The 24659-nt window shown below is 55.5% G+C and overlaps 1 protein-coding gene across 1 annotated transcript in view; it reads left to right on the forward strand.

The window, feature by feature from the left end:
- The window catches only part of LOC122394594 (serine/arginine repetitive matrix protein 2-like), a 51053-nt gene that overhangs the window by 18058 nt on the left and 8336 nt on the right, over positions 1 to 24659 (forward strand). Inside the window, exons 2-7 of the mRNA XM_043391594.1 lie at positions 2220 to 2271; positions 5679 to 5829; positions 8604 to 8814; positions 15905 to 16970; positions 23049 to 23170; positions 24343 to 24431. Of these exons, the coding sequence (XP_043247529.1) occupies positions 2220 to 2271; positions 5679 to 5829; positions 8604 to 8814; positions 15905 to 16970; positions 23049 to 23170; positions 24343 to 24431 (1691 nt within the window). The remainder of the gene's footprint in view (positions 1 to 2219; positions 2272 to 5678; positions 5830 to 8603; positions 8815 to 15904; positions 16971 to 23048; positions 23171 to 24342; positions 24432 to 24659) is intronic.

A 24659-nucleotide genomic window follows, 5' to 3' on the forward strand; every position in this document is an offset into this window, starting at 1 on the left:
CTGGGCCACTTAAAAATGAAATCGGCTCTACCGCAGTATTGTGTGAGGAACAATGCAGAATACGCGCATCAGAAAAAAATCAACAACGGACATTTTACATAATGCATACCTACGATAGGTCGGTATTTGCAAAGTGTTCGTTGCCTCCATTGCGATTCTGGATAGTCTGAGCTGGGTCTCGGCCTGACCGAGGCGCCATGCAGTCACTTCTCCACATGCCCAGGCTCCTCTCCGAGCCGTTCGACTCTCGGACAATCGGTGATTTACCGCGGAATGGTGCGTTAAACCGTCACCGGCCGACGCCACAGGTGGGAACTCTCTCACGTTAATCAGCGACCGGGTGAACCAGAAGACGGGTCGACGCCGATTGTCTGAGCACGCGGGGTACTCACAGACAGGTACTCAGGTGGTACACGACACATAGATGTAGGTGGTGGGGTATATGGTTTGGCACGCGGCACATGACTGTGCGCGTCAGACGATGAACGACTTATGGTATGACACACCGTTGTGCGTGCATACCAGAGGGACTGCTCAGCATGCTACTCGACACACATGACATAGCACATACTCATACTGCATGTATAACAGACGTTACCTCTCTGCTGGTGCGTCAGACTCCCCACAGCTCGGGAGCAGCCTCCCTACTGTTGTAAACGTTTCCTGACTCACGTCCACACAGCTGTCCGCCGTGATTTACGCACAAATTATCCTGTGAACGTGCTCGTGATAGTGCGTGACCAGTGTGCAAGACGCAGCAAATGAACAAAGCGATTACCGTTCTCCCGAGTGGCCTTCCCGTCACTGCGGAGATTTACGGTGTACGGACGGGAATAAATCAAACGGGCGGGTGGCGTGCTCCCGACCAAATGGCGTCCTCCGCCCGGTGTCTGTGCACGCGGCGGCAATCATTCTGTGCACGCGGTGGTCACTGTGCACGGCGGTGGAGTCTGCCCCGGCCGACCCCGAACCCTGTGACCGGATACATAGGCTGCATACCTGCCATACCGGCGGGCTGACCCCGGCCGAAATCTGCAGTCGATCTGACCTCAGCTCACGGTCAACAACTCACGAGCCGGACCCGCCCCGTGACTGGGCCTTGTCGTGATCGATGGCATCCCATGGCTGCCTCAACAGAAGCTTTGGCAGCATGAAGAGCAGCCCCGGCCCTCTGTTCTTTGGCATCTCTGGCTTCCCCAGCATCAGCGGCAGCCCGGGTGGCCCTGGCCCTGGCAGGCTCGGTGGCCCGCAGCAGCCCAATGTTGCTGACCGTGACCCCGACCCGGCCGGCAGAGGTGACACCGGGCGGCCCCTCTGCCATGCCGCGTCATCGCGGCGAGGTGCGCCCGCATTCCAGCCGGGGTTTATTGGTCAGCCGGACAGGCCGACCCGCCCGCGGCGCCGGTCCGACCGGAACGAACGCAAATACCTCGGTACGGGCAGGATATTACGGACAGAGGAGGACAACACGGTCACACGGGGGGCAGCGCAGTCACTGGGAAATCCTCACATAAAGCTGTGGTCACAACATGACAACACGTTCGCAGGGGAACAACTCGGTTACAGGCAGCACAAGGGGCAGCGGTGAGCGGGGCATCATGTAGTCACTGAAGGACACTCGAGAAGGACAGGAAGGACACCTATAGGCCACCATTGTAGGATACACGTGTCCTCTGACGATAAGATCACATTGACCTCCCAGACTTTGTTACAATGGCGCATATTTCTATCTGTGACATAGCCGTCAAAAACTTCTGCGATTTATGTGAAACCGCTTTTGTGGTTTGCGTGCTGCTCTAACTAGTTTCATTAGATGAACGACCCCTGCCCATGCCAAAAGTTTCCACCTTCTTTATTGATTAATCACAAAACCCAACAATGAATAATAGAGCTGGCTGGTGATTCGAACAAACGCTGCTTTGTCCTTACCTGGGACACCATGCAGGCTCGCGGCCTTCGTAGCCCACTGAGGAAATCCTGTTCACTTCAAAGGCGGTGCGGGCCCAGCGGCACGCGGACGGGGAAAAATCTGAAAAGAAAGCCGCCTGGCGTCGTAACCAGCTCCAGTCTCGGCGAAAACAAATAGTGAGACCCCGTGCCGCTGGCAGACAGCGAGCATCAGATAGGCGGCTCCCCGAGTGTTTGTGTTGACATGACAGTAATTAGGAGCTGCCCGCCGATCGTATCTCCGATCTGATCTTTGTCTCCGTCTGTTTCAGAGCGCCGCATGATCCCGCAAAGATAACGGCCGGCACCATGGAGGCCAAGAAGGTTAGTGCCGAAACCCCGCCGAACAAACAATCGGCGCATTCCGGCGCGTCGGCCCATACTGGTGGGAGGGGCTCCTTCTGTAACGAACTGTCACTCAGCTACTAAGCTTTCTGCCTTTCATTGGACCAGTATTCGGTAAAAGGTCGATAACGTTAGCAGCGCTTGTTGGACTTATAATGAGTCATTTTTAGATTATTTTTTGAGGATTTGCATGACTTTACCACTTAATGATTCGATTTTATTGAAGACGTAATTATATTTGATGGTGGTTTAGCTTGTCAAACTGATAAACGTGTATTCAAGAACATGTCTTGAAACGGACGTTGATTGCCGTTAATCCCGCTACATGTTTAAAATACCATTCAGTTTTTGACGAGTGTCGGGCTTGGGTATGCACCAGACAGCAATCCTCATGTAATGACTCGTACGCATAGTTCTCATAGACTAATGGCTCATAAATGTAGTGACTCGTAATTTGTACACTGAGCTTTCACAGACAGTTGTCATCTTTTGACAAACCTCTACGGAAACACCTGAACATACAAATTACAAATGCGGACGGTGAACCGCATATTTTTAATAGTGTTCCCTTAGGAGTGCCTGCTAGCCGGCCACAGGCCGCGCTGAGACCACCTTTGCATTATGAAGTGGTTTAGAGCCGGCGGTTACACCTGAGCCACGACGCTCACCGCTCGCCGCCGTGCGTGCTCGGAATCTGCGGCACTGGAGGAGGCGGCGGCAGGTGCCACAGGGACGGATCAATAGCTGATCTGTTCTGCCGCGCCGGCACCGTGCCGATGAACAAAGTTAGCTCCCGCCCACCATCGGTCGCCGTTCCTCCTCCCACGCTGGGAACGGAGGTTATGTGCCGTGATTAGCGACCAGTGAGCATCACATACCTGCCATCTCCCGTTAGACAGCCGTTAGATATTGACACTTGTTCTGGTCCTGGAAGGTGTCATGTTGTTCACGAACCAACTGAGGTTTCTGTCATCAACTCACGAGTATCCGGAAGGACAGAGAGATCAGACGGGAACATCGATATTGTAACGGAGCTCCCAAGACTCAAGTCATAACGGAGATCCCGAGACAAGTCATGTTAAAATGAATTCTTCCTTTACCATGACCGTTGTCCAATGCTCGCTGACAGCTGACAGCTGTGTGCCCCGCTGCCCGCTGTCCGCTGCCCTCTGACGCTCTCCAATGTGTTTCAGCGGGATATGAAGATAGAATCTTTAAAGATAGAATCTGCCAATGCTGTGGCTCACGTCCGCTGTCCCATGTTCGCTGCTTGCTGACTGTTGCCCCCAGGGGCGTAGGCAGGGGGGGGGCCACTGGGCCATGGCCCCCCCCCTTGGGCGCCGAAGGCGCCCTTTGCGATTGGAGGGCGCCGAAGGCGCCCTCCAATCGCAAATGCAATTGTGATATAATCGAATCGAAAAACAATCGCGACTGGAGGGCGCCCTCCAATCGCGAATGTGTTTACAGGGAAAATACGGATGGAGGGCGCCCTCGGAGGACGCCCATTCCAAATACGCCCTCCAAATACGGTTGGAGGGCTCCCTCGGGCGCCCTCCAACCACATTTGTAGGCTGTAGCTCTCTAAGCGTAACGGTGGTCGCCTATGTAAGCCGCTGTCCCGTAAATAAGCGCCCTCTCACCCGAAGGCGCCCTCCTGTAGGTCGCCACCCTGCTACAAATTGCCGCCCTTCTGCTGATAGGCGTCCTCATAATTATTGGCGCTCTCCTACCTATTGCGCCCTCATGTGAAATTTTCAAGGCCGCCTTTCTCCTTTTTGGCACCCTATTGTTCAGTGCCGCCCTCCTACCTATTGGTTCCCTAGTCCTTCCTGTTGAATGTTAATCGGGGCCCTTCTCTTATTGGCGCCCTCGTGTTGATCGCCGCCCTCCTAACCACTGGCACCCTCCTGTTGATCACCGCCCTCCTATCCACTGGTACCTTCCTGTTGACCAGCGCCCTCCGCACAGACGCCCTCCTGTTCGTGTCATCCTCTTGAGCAAAGGCGCCCTCCTCACCATTGCCACCCCCATTTTAATCGTCACCCTTCCGCTCATTAACGACTTCCAGTTGATGACCGCCCTCCCACCTATTGGCGACCTCTTGTTGATCGCCACCCTCCTATTGGTGCTCTCCTGTTCCTCGCCACCCTCTTACCTGGTGGCGCCCTCCTGTTGATTGTTGATCGGGGCCCTCCTACCTATTGGTGCCCTCCTGTTGATCGCTGCCCTTCTATCCATTGGCGCCCTCCTGCTGCTCGCCAACTTCCTACCTATCGGTGCCCTACTATCGAAACTCGGGATGTTGATCGGGGCTCTCCTACCTATTAGCGCCCTCCTGTGGATCGCAGCCCTTCTACCTATTGGCAACATCCGTTGATCGCTGCCCTCTTATCATTTATTTACTCCTTTGGCATGTTTTTCAACTTAGTCGTTCTATTGCACATAGTTGATGTCTTGCCGCCTGTGAAAACTGCCACAAATGAACGTGCATTCAGCACAATGAATGAAGTACCTATACCTACCAAAACTATCTACGCTCTACGATGCATAAAACACGTCTTTGGTCTTAACGGATTGATCCTACTTTACGTGCATCATGGCATCTATATGGATTACGATTAAGTATTGTCAACAGGTTCGGCCGCAACAGCAGGCATCTGAAGTTTCGGTGATTGAAACTGGTTATGTGGGTACACTGTATGCATCTGTGAGAAGGCTATGAAGGCTGGTCTGAGGTAATTTGGATGATGTTTACGCATCTCGCGCTCCGGTATCAATCCGATACGGTGATCTGGTGCGTAGATATGCCACCGCCAATAAACTTTTATACATCGACACCCATGAGCCAAGCTTTCTATACAGTTTGTGTGGCAGCGGCCCGACCAAACCTTTGGTATTTTTTACACCTTCAAATTTGGTAAAAGAGCGAGAGGAGCTTTGAACGGTGATCGTATAAAAGGCGTGCCTAAAAAGCGGAGGAAAAGGTTGTTTTCAAAAATTTCGCGCGCCTTCGGCGCAGCATTTCAAGAACACTTGACCTTTTGTGACCTGGAGTATAAAGAATACACACGATGCAAAATCAATGCAGCACGACCTATACGAGGTTACGCAAAAAAAAAAAAACTGGTGGCATGGTAAAAAACGCCTCCCAACCCCCCCCCCCCCCACCCACCCCCACCCCGCTGAGCGATTTTTTATCTCGCGACTGTATGGCGCCCTCCTTGGGTGAGGTGGCGCCCTCCAAACCCTTGGCCCCCCCTTCGCGATTTTCTAAATACGCCGCTGGTTGCCCCTTTCCCGCTGACCGTTGCCCGCTGCTCGCTGACCTCTACCCCTACCCGTTGTCTGTTGCCCGCTGCCCTCTGACGCTCTCCACTATGTTCCAGCGGGGCACCCTGCGCGGCCCGCAGGCCCGCCGCTCCCCCGAGGCGCCCGTCACACTGCGGGGATGGCTGGACAAGCAGGGCTCGGAGCGGCTGCGACTCTGGAAGACGCGCTGGTTCGTCCTCTCAGAGTACTGCCTCTACTATTATAAAGGTTGGTGGACTCAATATTACTCTACTACAGTGTAGACTGGCTACTGCCCGCTGTAGGTACTGCTGCACTGACTTGTACAGCGTGCAATGATGTGCAGGTTGTGGTCATGCTTGTTACAATACTGTGAAAAATGAGACAATAGGACGGGCTGTCATACTGCGGTGAATCATTTTGTGCTAAACATATAGAAGAAATGCGGGGAAATCCAATGGTTTCGTAGTTCTGGTAATTGTAACAGTGCGTCGTATTGAGCATCGTGCTGGCATTACGTCAGTCGCTATTCCATTTCGGCTGAATTTATTCTCCGGGCGACATTTGCATGATATTTGCGGTCACAATCTGGGACACATTGTCATCGGTCACGGAATGATCATTAAATGGTATCACGGAATAGGTCAGACTGGTCCGGGCTAAAGCGAACACCTAGTCGATCCATGGCCTACATCTGTCGCAATTAAATTTCGCCGCCACGTGTTCATTACTGTGCCGAAAAAGACGGTAATGTGTTAGATCTCATTGATGGCAGCATCCACTGTCGGTCTGGGCATCTGGTCCTTTTTCAGCCAGTTTTTTTCCGCTAATTGGAGAAATATAACAGTGTTGATCAGGGCAGCATGGACTCGCCTCCATGTTGCACTCGTTCGACCCACGACCTAGCGTAGGCTGACACAGATCGGTCACGGACTCTTAAAAAAAGGCGGCCTTAGAATTTGGCAGAGTGGTTTTCTCCCGCGATAAATGTGCTGGCATGCGGATGCAGCTATTACGAGTGGATTGCCTGTCACCGAACACCCATACATTTCTGAGTAAAGCAGCATAGCGAAGGTCGATGTTGAAATTACTGACAAGTAACAGGAAATGGAAGAACAGGCCATCCGCACCTGCACAATATCAAAGCAGACAATTTTCTCTTCTTCGACACACTATTTCCACTGATCGAAACCCTTTGAAACTTTGGCATGTTTTCCTTTATTTCTCCAACTCGGTTGCAAAGTTTCGTCTGTGGGAAGTACGGACGCATCAGCCGGTGATTTGATTGTCTCCCAGCCGCGGGTGGAGTGTAGCTCCAGTGCGCCTCTGTCGGAGCTGCATCGACCGCTCGTTAGTCGGTATCGGTATCGAGTGTCCTGTCTCGTTCGGAGCTAGCTAGCCGACTGTGGTCGATGCGGCGTCCAGACAGCAAGGTGATCGCCGATAGCTATTTATAAACCCTGAAGAGGTCTGGGCGATCATTGTGAAGGAGCTGCCGCGCAATACAGCCGATAACTCAGGGTGTTACACCGTGTGAAGACACTTATCGGGGCTACAGATGGTAATGCTAACACTTTTATAAGGACAACCCCTAGGTCATGTGATATTTATATACCATCTACTTGGGCTAACTCCGTTCCGTGAACTGCTTTGCTCGCTGCCAGTATCGCCGGTGCACACATCCCGCCCGTTCGAGCCGTATCGGACTAGCAGTAACCGGTATGTAAATGAACTCCCCTCACTGCGCCGTGTATACGCAGACAGAATACACCTATCAGAGCGGTGGCCGTGCATGTCGCTCCTCTGTTGGACATATTACCATACGCTCGGGGGGGGGGGGCCTGGATCCGGTTCCCATTCAGTCTGCCCACGCGGACGGGCGCGGCGATCGGCGCTGTTCGGGACATTGGCACACGCCTTCAAACGCCTGGAGAGTGGAGCGCACTCACAGGGAGTGTAACTCACGTCCTGAAACCTGGTGGCAGTGTGTATGAATGTGCACGACAGATTCGGGAGGCTTTGTGTGTGCGCAGGTGCTGTCATCCCGCCTCATCACACGGTAATGGCGTCGATTACTTCGGACTGTAATCCACGTAGAAGCCGATCACGTGACTGGCGATCGGACCAATGAGAGGGCCTAATCAGCATTCATGTCAGCAGTTCGGAGAGTGGCTCGAACAGTCGAGGTGTTCATTGTCTCTCTGTCCTACGCATCATGGGGTCCATGGCGTCGTGAGGCTGCGATACGTGAAGGACGTCTTATCTTTTTCTGACTTTCCTTTGAAGGCCCTCTGTGCCTGTGGGTTGCTGAGAGCCCACGTATCCCCTAATCAAATACCTACGTTAGTGGTCGCACCAGCATCTGTTTCTTTTTTGCACATGGTAGCGTTCGCCATCGTCTTCCTTCTGGCGATCACGCTGCTACTTCGGCGATGCGGCGCTGGCGGTGACTTGTGGCTCTGGAGGCGTAGTGCAGACGACTGCCGCTGGGCGGCGCTACTGGTCCGTATAGAGCCGGCGCGGCGGGCGTCCTCCGCCCACCCCGCCTCTCTCCGCCCCTCTCTCTGTCCCGACGGTCCCTCTACCTGTGCCCCTCTCTTGGGCCAGGTGATCAGTCCATTGTTTGCGGAGTTGGTGAGTTCTGCCGACCCGTGCCCCCGTCAGCTGGGCGCCGGGCCGGCTCGCTGCGCACGGACCACGGGAGGGCCACGGGATCAGAGGGCCATGGGAGCAGGTACTACCACACGGGACCACAGGATAACGGAGCACGGGGCAGCCAAAGGACCTCAGGATTGATAAAGGGCGTCCGCTGTCACAGGCGGCATTCCCGTCAGAAAGACATGCTTGTAATTTTCTACACATATCCTGACTTTCAACCGTTCGTCTAAGTATTTATAGTCCTGCATCTGTGCTTACCCCTGTGTTCCAGTCTACGACGCCAGTCATGTGCTGCATGTGTGATCTAATTCCATTGTACCGCCGCATGGTTCTGACCGCTTGCCTGCCTGTCTCTGTTTTCGCAGACGCCCGCGAGGACAAGCTGCTCGGCTCTATCACGCTGCCCTCCTACCGCGTCTGTCCGGTCTCGGCCGAGGACAGGGTGCACCGCAAGTTCTCCTTCCGTATCGAGCACGCCAACATGCGCACCTACTACTTCGCCTGCGACACCAAGGAGAAGATGACCGAGTGGATGAACGCCATCAGTCTGGCCAGCATCATGCAGAAGGATCCGGGGTAAGTGCGCCGTGCTGCTTTACGATGCCCACGCCCTCTTCGGATATGCTTCCAGTGGAAAATGGACACACGCCCGGACATAGGACATTCCATAAGCGTGTACCTACTTTCTTACATAGCTACGGCAGCGCGCTGGCTCACAAGAAACGCTGCTGGAAAATGTGTCGACGAGACGTTTTTTTCTGATGGGTAGGCTGTCAGAATACCCGCCCAACGGCCGGCCAGGTTGGTATTTGTAGATTGGTGGAGCTAAGGACCGCATTTTCCTGGTTGGGCATCCGTCACCGGTAATATGATATGGACATCAACATACATTATGTCAGAGATAAAAGCATACATCATGCATTCATGTTTTTATGTGGAAAATTCGGTCTAATTAATACGGCTGCCGATGAGGCGTGATGCCGTTTTTCGCCTTTTTGATGTTCGCTATGGCGCCATGCGTTGTCGGCTCCCTAAATGAGTGAGTTCCTTGTAAGGCAGTCGCGTGTCTCCAGCACGTGTGCTGGAGCTCCTGACACTGACACCTTCTGCCGACTAATAATAACACGCAGCCGGCGCCTTCCGGTCCTCGGTCCGGGTTGGGGACGACGTGTGCTGGTCGTTCCAGTGACGTCATCGATCCAGTGACATCACCCGCCGGCGCCGGGCCGGCAGTAGCGTGACTGACCGCGCCGGCGCCGGGCCGATCGGTCGGTCTGTTTGTCGGCGACAAGGCCGTCTGTGAGTGGCGCCGACCCTGCATATCGAACAGGGACGGCCGGCACGGCTCGCCGGTCCACTTTCATCGGCCGTAGGTGGGGAGCTCGCTGCGGTGTTGGGTGCTGCCGCCCCACGAGTAGTGGGCTGAATTCAGTTTGTGTGCCAGATCGGCCTGAAGGTATTTTTAGGGGTGTAAACATGGTGCACGCTACACGCAATCGTCGAGCGATGCTGGCTATGTTGAGAGGAAAACGATCAACGTGAAGGCCGGCTGACAGACGCTCAGTTCATTCGTAAACAGGGGTGTCAGTCGCTGCAAGACTGACTGCCATATTAGGCATAGCCAGTAGTTCTTCATATTCAATAGTGATTCGCTGACACCGTTGCGACTTGAAGACCCATGTCAGCGATCTGTATCACAGACTGGCCTGCAGAAATTCCGGCTCACACGATGGTCGCCGATGAGTCAGCAGTCAGCGCCCGTTTGTGACCGCCGCGCCGGTATAGTTTGGTAGCGTGGTGGCCTGCGCCAGTGGCCGACTTTCCACGTGTCTCGGATGACTTTCCCCGAGTTTTCCGAGTTTTTGTCGTCATTGAATGACCGTGACTTTCCGAGATTGGAAAACTTAGCGGCTATGATACAAACCTGTGATCGACGGCTGACTATAGCGTTAGACCGACGGCTGACCTACAAGCGACCAACTGAGTGGACGGATTTCGACGGATGGCCGACAATTGGCGGACTATTGGCAGACAGGAGCTGGACTGCTGGTCGCCTTATGCAGTGCAGTATCCGCCGTTCATGGTAAGGTTCTGTAGCCCATCGTGCGCCAGTACTGGTCGCCATTCCGTGGCAATTCCGCCGTGTTGCGTCGGTCCTGGCTCCAGCGCCCAGCGGCAGCCCGGCTTTGTTAGATCTCTTTGGGCGGTGACCGCTGTATCCATGCAGTCTCTATACTGCGGTGCCTGGCTCCGACAGACCCGGGAACTGACCCACCCGTCGGCATGTGACCACCGTATCCGGCGCCGCCATTCCGTGAACACCCTGGGTGCTGGCAGCTCCGTCAAAGGTCAGCTGCGGGCCGGCCTGGGTCAGAGGTCAGGGGTCATCCGCTCGCCAGCTGCAGCGATAATACGGCCGGGTGAAGTGGTACTCAGTGAGGCCTTCATGACAGATGGACTCGGGAAACGACTCCGGATATGTCACGACTGTCTGACCTTTGGGCGGTATGAGGCGTTCTGGTGGTGTGAAATGTTTTAATCATGACTCATGGGTGATATGAACTGCTCCTAGTGGATGTCCTCAGTGTGCATTATTGAAACTGGGGCGGTATTGCGAGAGTTGCAACTTACAGCTCTTTCGCTTGGCGCCTTGATTCGGTAGAGAGGAGGTAAGGAGAGAGAGAGAGAGAGAGAGAGAGAGAGAGAGAGAGAGAGAGAGAGAGAGAGAGAGAGAGAGAGAGAGAGAGAGAGAGAGAGAGAGAGAGAGAGAGAGAGAGAGAGCCGGAGCCGGAGCCGGAGCCGGAGCCGGAGCCGGAGCCGGAGCCGGAGCCGGAGCCGGAGCCGGAGCCGGAGCCGGAGCCGGAGCCGGAGCCGGAGCCGGAGCCGGAGCCGGAGCCGGAGCCGGAGCCGGAGCCGGAGCCGGAGCCGGAGCCGGAGCCGGAGCCGGAGCCGGAGCCGGAGCCGGAGCCGGAGCCGGAGCCGGAGCCGGAGCCGGAGCCGGAGCCGGAGCCGGAGCCAGAGCCAGAGCCAGAGCGAGAGCGAGAGCGAGAGCGAGAGCGAGAGCGAGAGCGAGAGCGAGAGAGAGAGAGAGAGAGAGAGAGAGAGAGAGAGAGAGAGAGAGAGAGAGAGAGAGAGAGAGAGAGAGAGATAGAGAAGACGCAGGAGAGGAGGATAGAATAAAGGGAAAGGAGCAAGGAAGAGCAGAGGGATATCGTGTGAAGGAGTCGCCATACTGATAAAATTAGCCGCGACCGGACCAGTGTATATTGTTCGCGGCGTAATTGCCATAATTACCGGTAATGAGCCGGATACTGTAGGTGGAACTCCCGGTATACAGAGCGGCGAGGGTCGGCGCCTCTCTTAGCTCTGTGGCCTCGCTCGGGCCCTCTGACCTCTGGGGGTCGGCTGCAGCTCAGCTCCACATGGCCCGGGAGACAGACAGATGTATAATGTAGCGAGACCAACGCGGTGTTAAGGTCCTCAGACATAGCCTGACGAACCGACACGGTGCAAAGGTTTGCAGGAACATCCTGACGAAATGCCACCGGGCTCTCGCTAGTTGGCGGCCATTCCACGGGATAGTGTCGGTCAGCACGCTTCAACTGCGGGCGGTAGCCGGGGCGGCCTGAATAATAAATGCCTGACAAGTTCACGGGGTGATGAGCCGTGCTGCTGACGGCCCGACCTTTGATAGCCATTGCGCCGACCTTTGGTAGCCACTTCCCCGACCTTTGATAGCTGCCTCCGGCATTTGATAGCCACTGCCCAGTGCTCAGTGCCCACTCGGACCAGGTTTAGCGCCTGACTCCACGGACAGACGCCTCCTAGGACCGTCAATGGGTCTGCCTCTGCCACGGCCACCAAACGGCTACCACACAGTTCGAAGGCCCTTTCTCCGTCAGGTGTGGATGAGCTGATTGAGAGTACCAGTAAAATCCAGCCATTCTTTACCTAAACGCTTGGAAATCCCTTCCTTTCTCCGCCCTGAACAGACCCGATCGCCGCTCGGGGAGTCAATCTTCCTGCCCTTTCTATACAGAGCCCTGCCAGCCCCCTGTCCCTCCCACCGTCCCTCTCTGACCCCTCCCCACACCTGTAGACCCCCCCCCCCCCCTGTGACCGTGACGGCGCCACCGCCGGGGCAGGGGAGGGGGCGGCCGGCCGGCCGCCGCACTGAACAGGTTCCCGTGCGATGAGTCGCGCCGCCGGCCGGTCCCCCTCCCTCCCCGTCCGGCGCCGCCGCCGCTGCAGCAGAGACTCCGCGGAAACAGGGCCGCGTGCCGGGGCCGGCCGGTCAGTGGAGACGGAGACTGAGACGGAGCGGGTGCAGGTGGACGGGCGATCGGTGCGGCGGGGGAGAGGTGTGGCGTGGTGCGGTGGACAGAGACGGGGTGTGAAAGACCGTCTCGCTGGTTTCTGTGTCTTCTGTCAGTGGTAGAGTGAGGGTGTTGGCTGTGTCTGAAGTGTGGAGACGATTAGCGGTGAGTATGGGAGCGACTGTTTGTTCTGTCATCTCCACAACAACCTTCCCTGGTGAGAAAACTTGAGTCGTCTCTATCCCGGCGAGCCGTCCCAATGTGTCCCTGTCAGTGAGTGGCAAAGTGAGGGCGTTGGATGCGTCCACAGTGTGGACGATTACTGTTGAGTCTACAAGCTACTGCTTCTGCATTCCACTCCACCTCTCTCAATGAGGCAGCTCGAGCCACCCCACCCCGTCCAAATGGCACCTCAGGTCGCCGGCCCCACGCTAGGGTCACCGCCTCCACCGCCCCCGGAGAAAGGTGCACCTAATTGCCGCCAGTTGCGACAGTAGCGTGGATCCAGTCGTGCCACTGTGTCTGCCGGCGGTGGGAGCACGCCAGGTGGGGTCATTGGGGGCACTGCGGGACTCCGTTGCTCACGGCACGCCCGTGAGTCTGCGTCGTGCCGTCAGCGATCAACCGTCAACACCCGGGCTCGGCTGGTGGTTGTTATCTGTTCGATATTGCAGTCTCTCGGGCCGATCCACTTCGGCGGCGTGGTCACGGCTGCTGTAGTGTAGTCAGCTCGATATACCGGCGCTTTAGGCTGAGGGGAGAGAGGGGTGGGGAGCAGGGGGAGAGGCCGGGAGCCACCGGTCACGACCGGACCTCCGATGACGGCCGGCGCACCCGCTGTCATCGTGCGTGGTCGCGGCGTGGGAGCGGCGCGGCGCACGTGAGGGGCCGGCCCGGCCTGAGTCAGCCCGCCGCTCGGCCGCCGCCGCCTGAGTCACGGCCTGGCCGTCTCAGCAGCAGCAGCGGCGGTGGCGGCGGCGGCGGCGGTACCTGGCCGGTCTGCAGAGGCCAGTCGGAGCACACAGTGGTTAGAGAGAGGCCGGACGGTGTGGGTGGTGCACGGGCAGTGCAGAGTGCGGTGCACGGTGTGCAGTGCAGACAACGGCCGGACGGCACAGGAACGTGAGTGTGGGTGGTATGGAATGGGGTGGAGTGGAATGGAAGGAAAGGGACGGATAGGTATGGGACGGACGGGATGCTACGGGACGGACTGAAAGGATGGAACGTACGGAATGGACGGAACTTACGGAACGGACGGGACGGACCGACATGACGGAACGGTCGGAACGGGGCAAAAATGACAAGGGATGGGACGTTATAGACCGGGATCGCACGGAACGGGACAGAATGGAACGGGAGGGACGGATTTACCCGTACCGGCCATTGCGGATCCCGGACGTAACAGGAGGGAGGGGTGACAAGACTGAAAGGGACGAAGGGTCCACTGGGATTATTATGCAAGACAACATCCGGTATCCATTGTCGTGTACAGCTTATAGCCAACGCCCGCTAGGGCTGGATTGTCCAGCTTGCTGCGGGGTTCTGCCAGTGGGTTTGTTTGCAATGTGCGGTGCCCGTACTACGGCAATTAGAGGAGCCTCAAGTAAAGGGCGGCTGGCTATAAAGGAGGGCGGCGGCTGTGGCGGTGACGGCCGGCAGACTGTCTGCAGAGTTGCAAGTGGGGGCTACAGAGACCAAGGAGGAAGCGTACCGCAAGAAATATCGTGTTGGATCAGAACATGGTCGTTGGCCTCTCCGGCTGATCCTGTCAGGCGCGTCGGAGTATTGACAGGACGACTGAGGATGGAGCTCACAGCACTAAGCGGCCGCATTGCTGAGTACCGGCCCGGCCCTAGGCTTTGTCGGTGTGGGAGCCGATGGGAGCGTCCTCCCGGCCCGGGAGCTGAGCTGCTGCACGAGCCGGCGAGTGCTGTGACCGGGGCTGGACGTCTGCACACGGCCGTACCGGTCACCGCCCTCTCCTGCGCTCATGACAATGTGACAGAAACCAGGAACAGCGGCCAGCAGTCTGCAAAAGAGACTCGAGGGGGGTGGGGGGGGGGGGGGAGGAGAGCCTGCCGACCATACGCTGCCAGAGATTTATGTTTCATGGCAGCTTGTTTGTGCACTCGGTCCGCATCGCACAGCAGTTATCTTCACTTCATAACGGACTGGCAACATAAACCATATTGCTCGAGGTCCATTGTCCATGTAGTACAAATATTTAACTCAACCCAGCTCTGTGCATTGTCAACAAGTCGCAACTACACTGCACCACGCCACCGCATCCGGCGGCATGCCACCGGCCTGTCTCTCACACCGTGATCCGGCTGACCTCGCACTCTGACCTAACACCCTGGGCGGTACAGCCGGATGTAACCTCCCCTCCGCCCCCTCCCCCACCCGCCATGTCCCGTGGGCGGCTGTGTTGACGGCTCGGCGGCACCGGCCGATCTCTGGTGCAGTAACTGCGCCCCCGGGACAGCGGCAGCGGCGGCTGGGCTGGGGCGGCTGGGCCCGGGCGGGCAGTGCCGTGATGGTGGTCCGCGCTCATGGAGACGGCCTTGACGGTGGACCCGCCGAGAGCAATCAGCAGAGAGGTGCGCCGGTATACCGAGCGGATGTGAGCTGGGATGGTGGACTGCTGGCGGTGGATGTTGGACGCTAGATAGTGCCGGTGGACAAACGGCGGGCGGTAGACAGTTGGACGGTGGATAGCGAATTATGGCTAATGGACGTTGAACAGCAAACGTAGACGTGGACGATGGATGACATATGGTATACTATGTGTATGGTGAACGGTGGACGGCGGCCGAGAATAGTCTTCACTTGCAGTGCGTGTATCGTGGACTGTAGCCGGTGTCTGACGAATGGTTCTCGCCCGCCGTGCCAGAATGACATATTCCATATTCGCACAGATCGTGCCTTTGTATTTCCAGCCGAGAATTCCATTTGGGCAAATTAATAATATGGCGAGTATAATGCAAAAGGTGTGGTCGCACATTATCCGATGTTGCGCTCGGTCTCTCCTGTCGCACGGATCTCCCTGTGGATCACTCTGACTGGCAGTACAATAGCCGCGGTCCGTTCACTGAGACATGGGAGTGTTGTATCTGATCTAGCGTGGCCATCGTGACAGATTCAGAGGATGCATTTGTGCTGCACGATGGATAAATGTTATGCTTGCTCAACTCAGGCAGTTATCATGTTGGAGCCGTTTGTCCCACCTCTTCCCCAGACAACAAAGCCGAGCTTTACCAAATCATGAGTGTTTCAGAGTTCCGCTATTTGCTTTTGTGTCTGTTGCACTGTGTCTCACCCATCCTCTGACGTATCCCTTTCTCCGGCAGGTACCCCAGTCGCCAGCGCTCGGACCGGCCCAGTGTCGGCTCTTTGGAGGGCAGTGAGGCCGGCTTCCCTCGGCGGCACGACCTCAACACCAGCCGCGAGTCAGTGGGAGGACGGCGCGACTCGCGTCAGCCTCTGTACGCCAACGCGCCGCCCAAGCCGCGCCGACTGACCGGCAGTCGGGAGGCCAGCTCCTCTCCAGAGCCGTGTGACCGGCTGGCAGATATGACCGCCGGCGCCCCGGTGCCCGGCCGGCGGCCGCCCGTCGAGCGGCGCACGCCCGACGCCTACGCGGCCGCCTCGCCGCACGCGCGCGTGGACTATGAGGATGTGTATAACGCCAGTGTGGGCAGCGGCTCTTCGCGCGATCGGAGCCGAGCCGGTGAACTGCGGGCGCACGCGCGCGAGTCGTACGCCTCCAGTGCCGGCCGGAGCACGCAGATGTCTGGTGAACTGTGCACGCCGCCTCCGGCCGCGCCGCGGGGCGGGTACGGCCACCCGGGGGTGTACCCAGAGCACGGCTATCCTCCAGTGGACGAGTACGGCCGCGGCACGGCGGCGCCGCCCCGACCCCATTCAGCCGACTTCCTCGAGTGGGAACGTAACGCGGGTCGACCGGCGAGTGCTGGACGGCTGCCGGCGCCGGCCGCACGACCCAAGTCCAGCCTAGCGCGCTACCAGCCGCCGGCCAACGACTACTGGTCAGAGGAGGGCTACGCCAACAAGATGCGTCAGGCGGCCTACAGCGGCGGTGTAATGCTGCCGGGCGGGGCGGGGCCGGGCCCGCGCCTCAGCCCCGGCCCGCTGCCGGGCTCGCCGGCCGGTCCGCCGCCGGGAGCCGCTACACTGCCCGGTCACGGAGCGGCCGTGGCGCCCGAGACCCCGCCGCCGGCGGGCACCCACTCTCTGGGCCGCGACCTGGAGCGAGTGCCGCGCGGTAGTGGGTTCATGCGCTCGGCCAGCGCCCGGTTCGCCCGTCAGAAGGCCAGAGAGCTGGACATGATGAATACTTCACTGCCAGACGACCCGAACGACAGCCGTGAGGGCACCCGCAGGAAAATCCAGCAGGTGGGTCCGAGGGGACAGTTACAATTCTCGGCGGTCTGGGGTTTAACCACTGCTCTGAGGTAAAGACTGGTGCGTTAGTATCAGCTTGTTTGATTCATCACGATTATCTGTCTAACATGACAGCTCGCAGTTGTTAGAACATGGTAACATGCGTGGCAGTATTCGGGGCACCAGTTGTAGTTTTTAGGAAAATTCTGGCCTTTGAATGGTATGTTAGTTATAAGTCGTGAAGGTTTTTATATGGTTTTACCAGGTGACACCCTGGTTGCTCGAGTGATAAAGTGTTGCACTACGTTGCTGACATGATATGTCAGGAAATGTTGCACTACGTTGCTGACATGATGTCAGGAACGTCGGCTTGGCAGGAGAGTGTACCATCATCGCCCTCCGCCCACCACCCAACGTCTGTACTCTGTCCGTCGTTATTCGTTGGTGTCTAATATCCATGTCTATTACTGTGTTCCTCGTTTCGTCTCCACCTGTGTAGTGTGTATGCATGTCTGCAGTGTCCCAAAATTTGTTGATTTGGGTGGGAAACGACATCCAAATGAAAACTATTTAACACTCTCATCTCCTATTTTTAAGAGCAATTTTCCACTCCCAACATTACGAAGAAAAAAACATTAGCGTGGGTGACCGTTGTACATCTCGTATGTTATCACGCATGTATAAAAATTAATGCTATGGATCTTTTTCCACTCTTTTTGGGTCTCATCTTGGCCAATAATTTTCCACTCCTATCCCCATTTTTGGAGAGGAATTTCCCCTCTGACACCCGAGCCACAATACAATTTTGGGACACTGCATGTCTGTCTCCGTACCCATCCCTGTCTCCGCTCCTCTCCAGGTCTGTTTCTATCCCCGTCTCTGAGTCTCCATCGTTGTCTCGTGGTCCCCGTCTCCGTCTCGCTGCCTCATCAGTATTCTCCGGGCGCCGGTCCGGCGGCCCGACTACATTCCTCCCACACCGGTCGGCTACCTCTCACTGATCGACCAGCATTTCAGAGACTGCTGCCGTCCCGGCCCGTCCACGGATATAGCCATGTGTGGGACTTCAGCCAACCGGCCGAGCAAAACGGGATTCTACCCATGAATTAGCAGAGGATTCCGCCATCAAACCAGTCAATGATTGGGTGTTTGATAACCGTCTTTCAGCGAAACTGGACAGTCATTGATGACGTCACTGGCAGGTGGCCGTCGCGGCGTTTTCTCAGAGCTGGCCGTCCAATCGTCTCGGCCGTCCTCGCTGCTGGGCTTTGTGAGGTCGCTCTGTCCTTGCTGGGCTTTGTGACGTCAGAGGTGCCATGGGCGTGATTACGCGATAATCTCGCACTGGACTGGATGACGTTATGGCTCCCCGATGGACTGGATGAGCTCATGCCGATAAAGGTCAATCACCAGCTATGTCAGAAGATGAAACTTGTCACTCTTGGCCTGTCTGAGCTATGGCGCTTCTGAGATATGGATCATGGATGCCATCTGGTATAGACCTGGCTGAGAGTCTGAAGACTGCAGTGGCGACATCACTTTTCTATCCTCCGTATAGGACCGGATTAGGCGCGCTAGAGACGGGATCACTTCACTCGTAAAGGAGCCGTGGTCGTTTCGTCAATATTGATGACGTGGGTACCAGGCGGTGCATGCGCTCCTTGCAAAACCGCGTGTCGCACGATTTCGTCATTCGGTTTTGTTGATGGGTCGGAAATCATTTGCATCCTGACAGGCCTGTCATGTCGCCAAGTGTCGGCAGCCGGAAGTGCCGTAAAAATCTTCCTTATGACTGACCGGCTGACCTCTCGGGGTCTTGGCTTGTCAGGCCGTGCAGGTCGCCGCCGTCTCCGCTCCACCCCGGGGTCCTGTCAGTTCTTACTTCTTACCCACCTGCTCAGCTGTTCTCATGACCTTGGAATGACTGTCTATGTCGGGCGGTGGCAGGGACGGAGTGCCAACCTCACTACCTCGGTCACCGAACCTGCCTCTCTCACTCCCCACTCTGGCGTGCCCCGCGCACCTCACAGTTCACCCTGCCGGTGTCAACCAGTGGCGACGTGACCGGGCGGTGCGGGCCAGTTTTTCAGACCGCTCCAACACCGGAGCTGGGACCGGGTGCTGAGTAAAAACCCAAGCGGCGAGAGGGAATAGTGGAATGGAATGGGTGCTGGGGACAGGCTGGGAAGCGGAGCCGATGAACCTGTAAGGATCAAGGCGCAAAACTGTGCAGTCTTATGATGGTGTTATTCAGACTAGGGCTGATAATCCCGGGATCGGGATCCCGGGATCCCGGGATTGTATTAATCCCGAATCCCGGGATTAGAAGCATCGGGATTTCGGGATCCCGATATTTTCCGTACAGAAACATCGTTCATAAAGTGTAGCTGATAGTAGGTATGTAAAAAAAGGTAAGTGAGTAACAACGCATTACAGTGCAGTTTTATGTCCAAAGATCTTACTTACGCCGTGCAAAGTCGTTATGCACAAGTATTGGTTACATATATACCTAATTGACATTGTTTCACACCGTCTCAGCCTTCACAATGTGGCGAGAGACGAGCTCTCTCTCGGCTCATCTCTCGCTCCCCGCGACGTCCCTCGCGTACTCGGTTTAACAGATCATTTTGCACGATGACATACTATGCCGACTATCGAATTCGAGTCCATCGAGTGGGAGGAGGTCGGCCGTCTTCTCTGTGTGACTGTGGGAGCACGTCTGGTGGCTCAGTTACTGTCAGTGCCCCGTGGCTGGACGATCCATGAGGCTGGCCGGGCGCCCTGGGTATGGTTACCGTTAGTGAATAATTATTAATTACGTGCCTTTGTGATAAGCTATAGCTAACTTTGCCAAAATGTCGGATTTTGCTGAATTTAATTGCATGTAAACTGCATGTAAACGCGATTGCATGTAAACTGTCTGATGCGTTGAAACAGCGCATCCGACAGAGACGGTCACGTGCTGCTAAAGTCCTACAATCGCTCCATAACAAAATGTCGGCAGACAGAGACTGGAAAGATATTTTTCCTAGTGCCTCTCGCAAGGAAGCACAGGACTTAGTTGTCCACATGATGGAAAGATTGGGAGAACAGATGCATGATACCGAAGTAGGTGTAGATACAGAAGTGATGGACGCTGATGATCCTGAATCAGCGCCGTCTCTTCAGTCGATGCTTCAACAAGCTCTAGATGAGGTTAGAGCTCCAGAGCAAGGCACCAGTTCATGCCCGTCTGGGATTAACTTTTAGCAATCTTCTCTGATGATGACGAAGGCCATAAGGAAAGAATTGGAAAATTTACCTATCTCAGGAAGGACAGGCATGGTAGCGCTGTCCTACAACTGGCTGAAGGGCATAGTTCCTACGAGTGTTGAATCGGAACGAGTGTTTTCCACTGTCGGGAATATCGTCACAAAAGTGCGGTCGAGTCTCGGCGACGAAGTCGTTGATGCACTTTGCTTCCTCAAGTGCTACTACCGTAACAAGTGAATGTGACCAGGACATGCTGCTGGTCAGACGACTTCAATCCGTAGGCACGTCTACTGTATCCTGACTCGAAATATAAACAAGAAATACAATGATCAATGTCATTAATGCTCTTATATTTGTTCGGGGTGAAGGTGTATGCCTGGTATTGTGTTTATGATGGTAAGGATGCGCCATATACATACGATATTGCAAGAAAATTCTGCTTTGTAGACAGGTTAAAATAAAAACTGCTCAATCCCGGGATCCCGGGATATCCCGGGATTGCATTTCTAAAATCCCGGGATCCCGGGATTGCCAAAAAGTCCCGGGATTATCAGCATTAATTCAGACGTGATTTGGTGGCTTGACCTCTCTGTTTCACAGTAGGCCGCCTTTTGCTCACTGAACTGAATGAGGCATGTCCACAGGGCATTTTCATCTATTCTAGTGCGTGGCTGCGTTTTTCCGAATCCAGGGCGGACAGAAATTAATTTTCACCTGCCTGTGATTTTCTCTGTGACCTCTGGCCCTGGATAACTAGATGCCGTCCACTGCTGACAGTTTGGACACCTCGCCGTTTTTCGGGAGGGCGCCTGCCGGTCATCATTAGGGGCGGCCTTCGTGACGCAGGCAGTTGACCTTTGGACCGCCGCGTCTGTCAGTGGGTCAAGTCAATCACGGGGTCTGTCGTCGGGCTGGATTGTCTTCTGTTTTCAGTTGGCCAGATTAAATCAGCTCGGGTACCGTTCATCCAATTTCTGGCCGTAATCTGTTTTTGTGCTCGCCGTATACCTGGCTCTGGTTGCGGGTAGCGGTATGGCTCTGGGTTGTTTGCCGTTCTTTGTGGTCTGTTGTATCCACTCTCTGTGTCGGCCCGTCAGTAGCCAAGGCCGCTGTGTTGGTGAGTGGTGCTGCATTCTCTGCATCTCCTGCAGCGGAGAGCAGCGGCGATCGGTCAGCGCCGGCGCGCCAGGAATGGGGCTTACCGGCCGTCCGGGTCGTCCACCTCCTCTCTCAGTCGTCTACCAGCGGTCCATCAGCTCCGTCCACCATCCATCCATCTCTGTTGTCCGCAATACACAGCCGGCAGGGTAGATTACCGTCCAATACCCAACTTCGCCTTCGTCTACCGCTGTCATCCAACATTGCGTTATATCATCCTTTGTGTCCACTTCCACCATCCACCATCTGCCGCCCAGAATCCTCCCTTTCCATCATGTTCCGGACGATGCACACTGAACTGCCTCTGTCCGGACTGGTCGGACTCAGCGGCTCACGACCTGCAGTGATCTGTACCAGTCCGGTAGAATCGCGGTCGGAGGGTAGGGAGAGTTGAGGTCTTCCGTGCAGTGCCGTGCACTGACAACTGCTGATCGACCGGTTGGAATCGCCATGACGTCAGCCGTGACGTGTACAGACATCTGCCATGTGGCCAGTGGTCAGTCGGCAGTTACGGTTTGGTGTGCACAGGTGATAGCGAAGTCGAGCTGGAGCTGTCGAACGTTTTGTGATCCAGGTCTGCACTCAAGGGAGAAGTCGACATGGATTTTAGAGTTTTTGCCGCTTGCTTTGCTGCCATTTAGTTGAAGAACATTGCACTTTTTAGCAAAGTTTGTTCACGCGAAAGTACGCATATTTGCAATATTTTCTGTTGCATCACTTCATGTGCCGCGACCCGTCATGATGTCACTTCCGGCGTCAGGTTCGTCGCATTGTGTCCACTGCGCACTGCTCGGAGGGCATCGTACCCACAGCATTGCCGGTGGCTGTGTCATATCGAACGTCATGTTTTATTCATCAATCATTCTACTAGCCCACGGGCCTTCTGTATGCCAGATATCTGCAGCATTTCTGGCAACATGTATCTACCATCTGCGGGACGTTTCTTACGGCCAGCTTCTTCTGCGATCCTATGCAGTCAATTATCCCTTGTTCGCGACTTCACAGCCCTCCTCCATGGCTCTTCTGTGGCCGCGCGAATGTTTGTTTTTGGAACAGCCCGTTCTTGTGGCTCGATTGTGTGCTTGTCCTCGATTAAATCCCATCGGAGCGTGTTCTTCCGTGGCCGTGAACCCGGGGCGGAGGCGAAGAATGGCTTTGTGTCAATGATCGATCTATTCACGCACCTCTTCATTCATGATATTACACCGTAGATGATGAATTATTTATTCTATCTGAATGGTGGTTCACGAAGGTCATCTAAAATCATTATATTTGTTTATTCATATTAGCCGTAATTTATCTATTGGATAAATGATCGACAATGTAGCGAATTGTGAACGGCAGGCATATCCATTCTGAGAGCTGGGTAACAGATCATGCGTCTGTCACCGCTCGCTCTGTTCACACACTGACTGTTGAGCGGTTTGAACCGACAGTTACACCGCCGGATGACTTGAGTAAGCCTGTGCCTCTGACCTGTCCCTCGACCTTATGTCTGTTCAAATCTGCCGCTATTCTGTTCAACGTCCCGACCCTGGCTCGCCCGCCACCGCTGCACTGTCCCGCTCGAGCTGTGTGCCGTGTCGCCTTTGAACTGTGCAATTTGTCCACCGTGCCTCATCTGACCTATCTGAACGATATGTCGTGCCGCCTCTGACCTGTCTGAACTATCTGCCGCAGCGCGAGGAGTCGATGAAGCGGCTGCTCGAGTGGAAACAGAGGATGCTGCAGTCGCCGCTGACCAGAAAGTCACCCAAGCTGACGGACGCCGCTGCCCGCTTCCCCCCTGATCAGTACAAAAGGTGAGATATTATCCAACGGGTCAAAATAATAGGTAAAGCCAGTTCCGAGACCAGATGCGAGATATGTTCCCTGGTCATTACGATATGCGATTATCGTCCCATTTCTGATCAGGGAATGCTGACTAGTCATATGTAATATGATCCGTGGTTGTGAGTTGCGCATTGTCATTGTGTGCTACTATAGCGTGAAGAACACTCGCACACGGCCGGTTGAGACCCACAGTTGGGTAAACCGCTCGCTGTGGTAACAAGGTGCAGTGTTTATTTACTCGTATGATTGCGAAGAATTTTCCTCTCGGCTGCCACTTCCGTCCGAAAGTGTGTAATTGTGGCGGCGTTGCGGAGGACTTCACCCCGTCATTGTGCGCCCGTTCCGAAACCACATAACCGACCTCAGCGAGCGACTCTAAGCGACTCGTCAAGGCCTGTCGCTAAGAGCAACTCGGGTCGTGAGTCAGACGCCAAGGCCCTCAGTGATTGATTCAGACGTCAGTTGTGACCGACAAGGTCGACCCGGGCCGTTCATAATGCCGGGAGGACATGGCGACCACCTGCAGCGCGTCTCTGAAGCCGGGTGACCTGACGACCTTGGCGCTTTTACGCCAACGAGTGCCTTTTGGGCACGGTTCGTGGTGATCAGCTCACAGGTGTCTGTCCGACCTTGTTGTGTGAGATCTTTATCGGAGATGGGGAAGAGTAAACAGGAAATCTGGACACCACAATCGTGGTGTTTATAGCGAAATGAGTTGTTTGCAACACTCTGGTATGTTTTAAGTGCCTTACGTTGTTTTCAGAGCTAAATTTTTGTTTTGTTAACCTGTAAGGGCTAGACAGTAGACACGTCTAGTTCGAACCGTGCCCAAACCGTGCCGTGAGAGACTGCTTCTTTTAGGGACATTTTTGACTGTGAAATGTTGACTAGCTGGATATGCTTTATCATGCTCTGACTGAGCCTCCCGTTTTAGGAGAGCTCCTGTCACGTTCTGACTGAATCCCCGTTTCAGGAGAGCTCCTCTTACGCTCTGACCGGATCCCATGTTTCAAGAGAGCTCCTGTCACGAATCACGATCTGACCGTGCCCTCCGTTCCAGGAGAGCTTCTGTCACGTCCCGACCGTGTCCCCCGTTTTAGGAGAGCTCCTATCTCGCTCTGACCGGGTCCCTCTGTTCCAGGAGAGTGCGCCAGGAGCTAGAGAGGAGTGAGGGGAACAGGACCCCGCGGCCTCAGACGGTTCACGGGCTGCCTGAGGCGGACAGCAGAGGTACGTTGTCTGCTGAGCACCCATGATTTGTCGGTCCTACATAGGCCCCTTACGCCACAGACAGTGCATTCACAAAAGCTAAGAACATCGAAATTATTTAAGCGAAAAAAATCGACCAAAAGAAGATGGACTACAGACATTGGGAATGGGGAAGCCACCCAGTGAGGAGCATACAACACGCAGCCGATTCATCAATGTTGGAACGATCTCACCACCGTCGTATCAAAT

This window comes from Amphibalanus amphitrite, unplaced genomic scaffold, assembly GCF_019059575.1.
Source record: "Amphibalanus amphitrite isolate SeventyFive unplaced genomic scaffold, NRLGWU_Aamphi_draft 000025F_arrow, whole genome shotgun sequence".
NCBI lineage: Eukaryota > Metazoa > Arthropoda > Thecostraca > Balanomorpha > Balanidae > Amphibalanus > Amphibalanus amphitrite.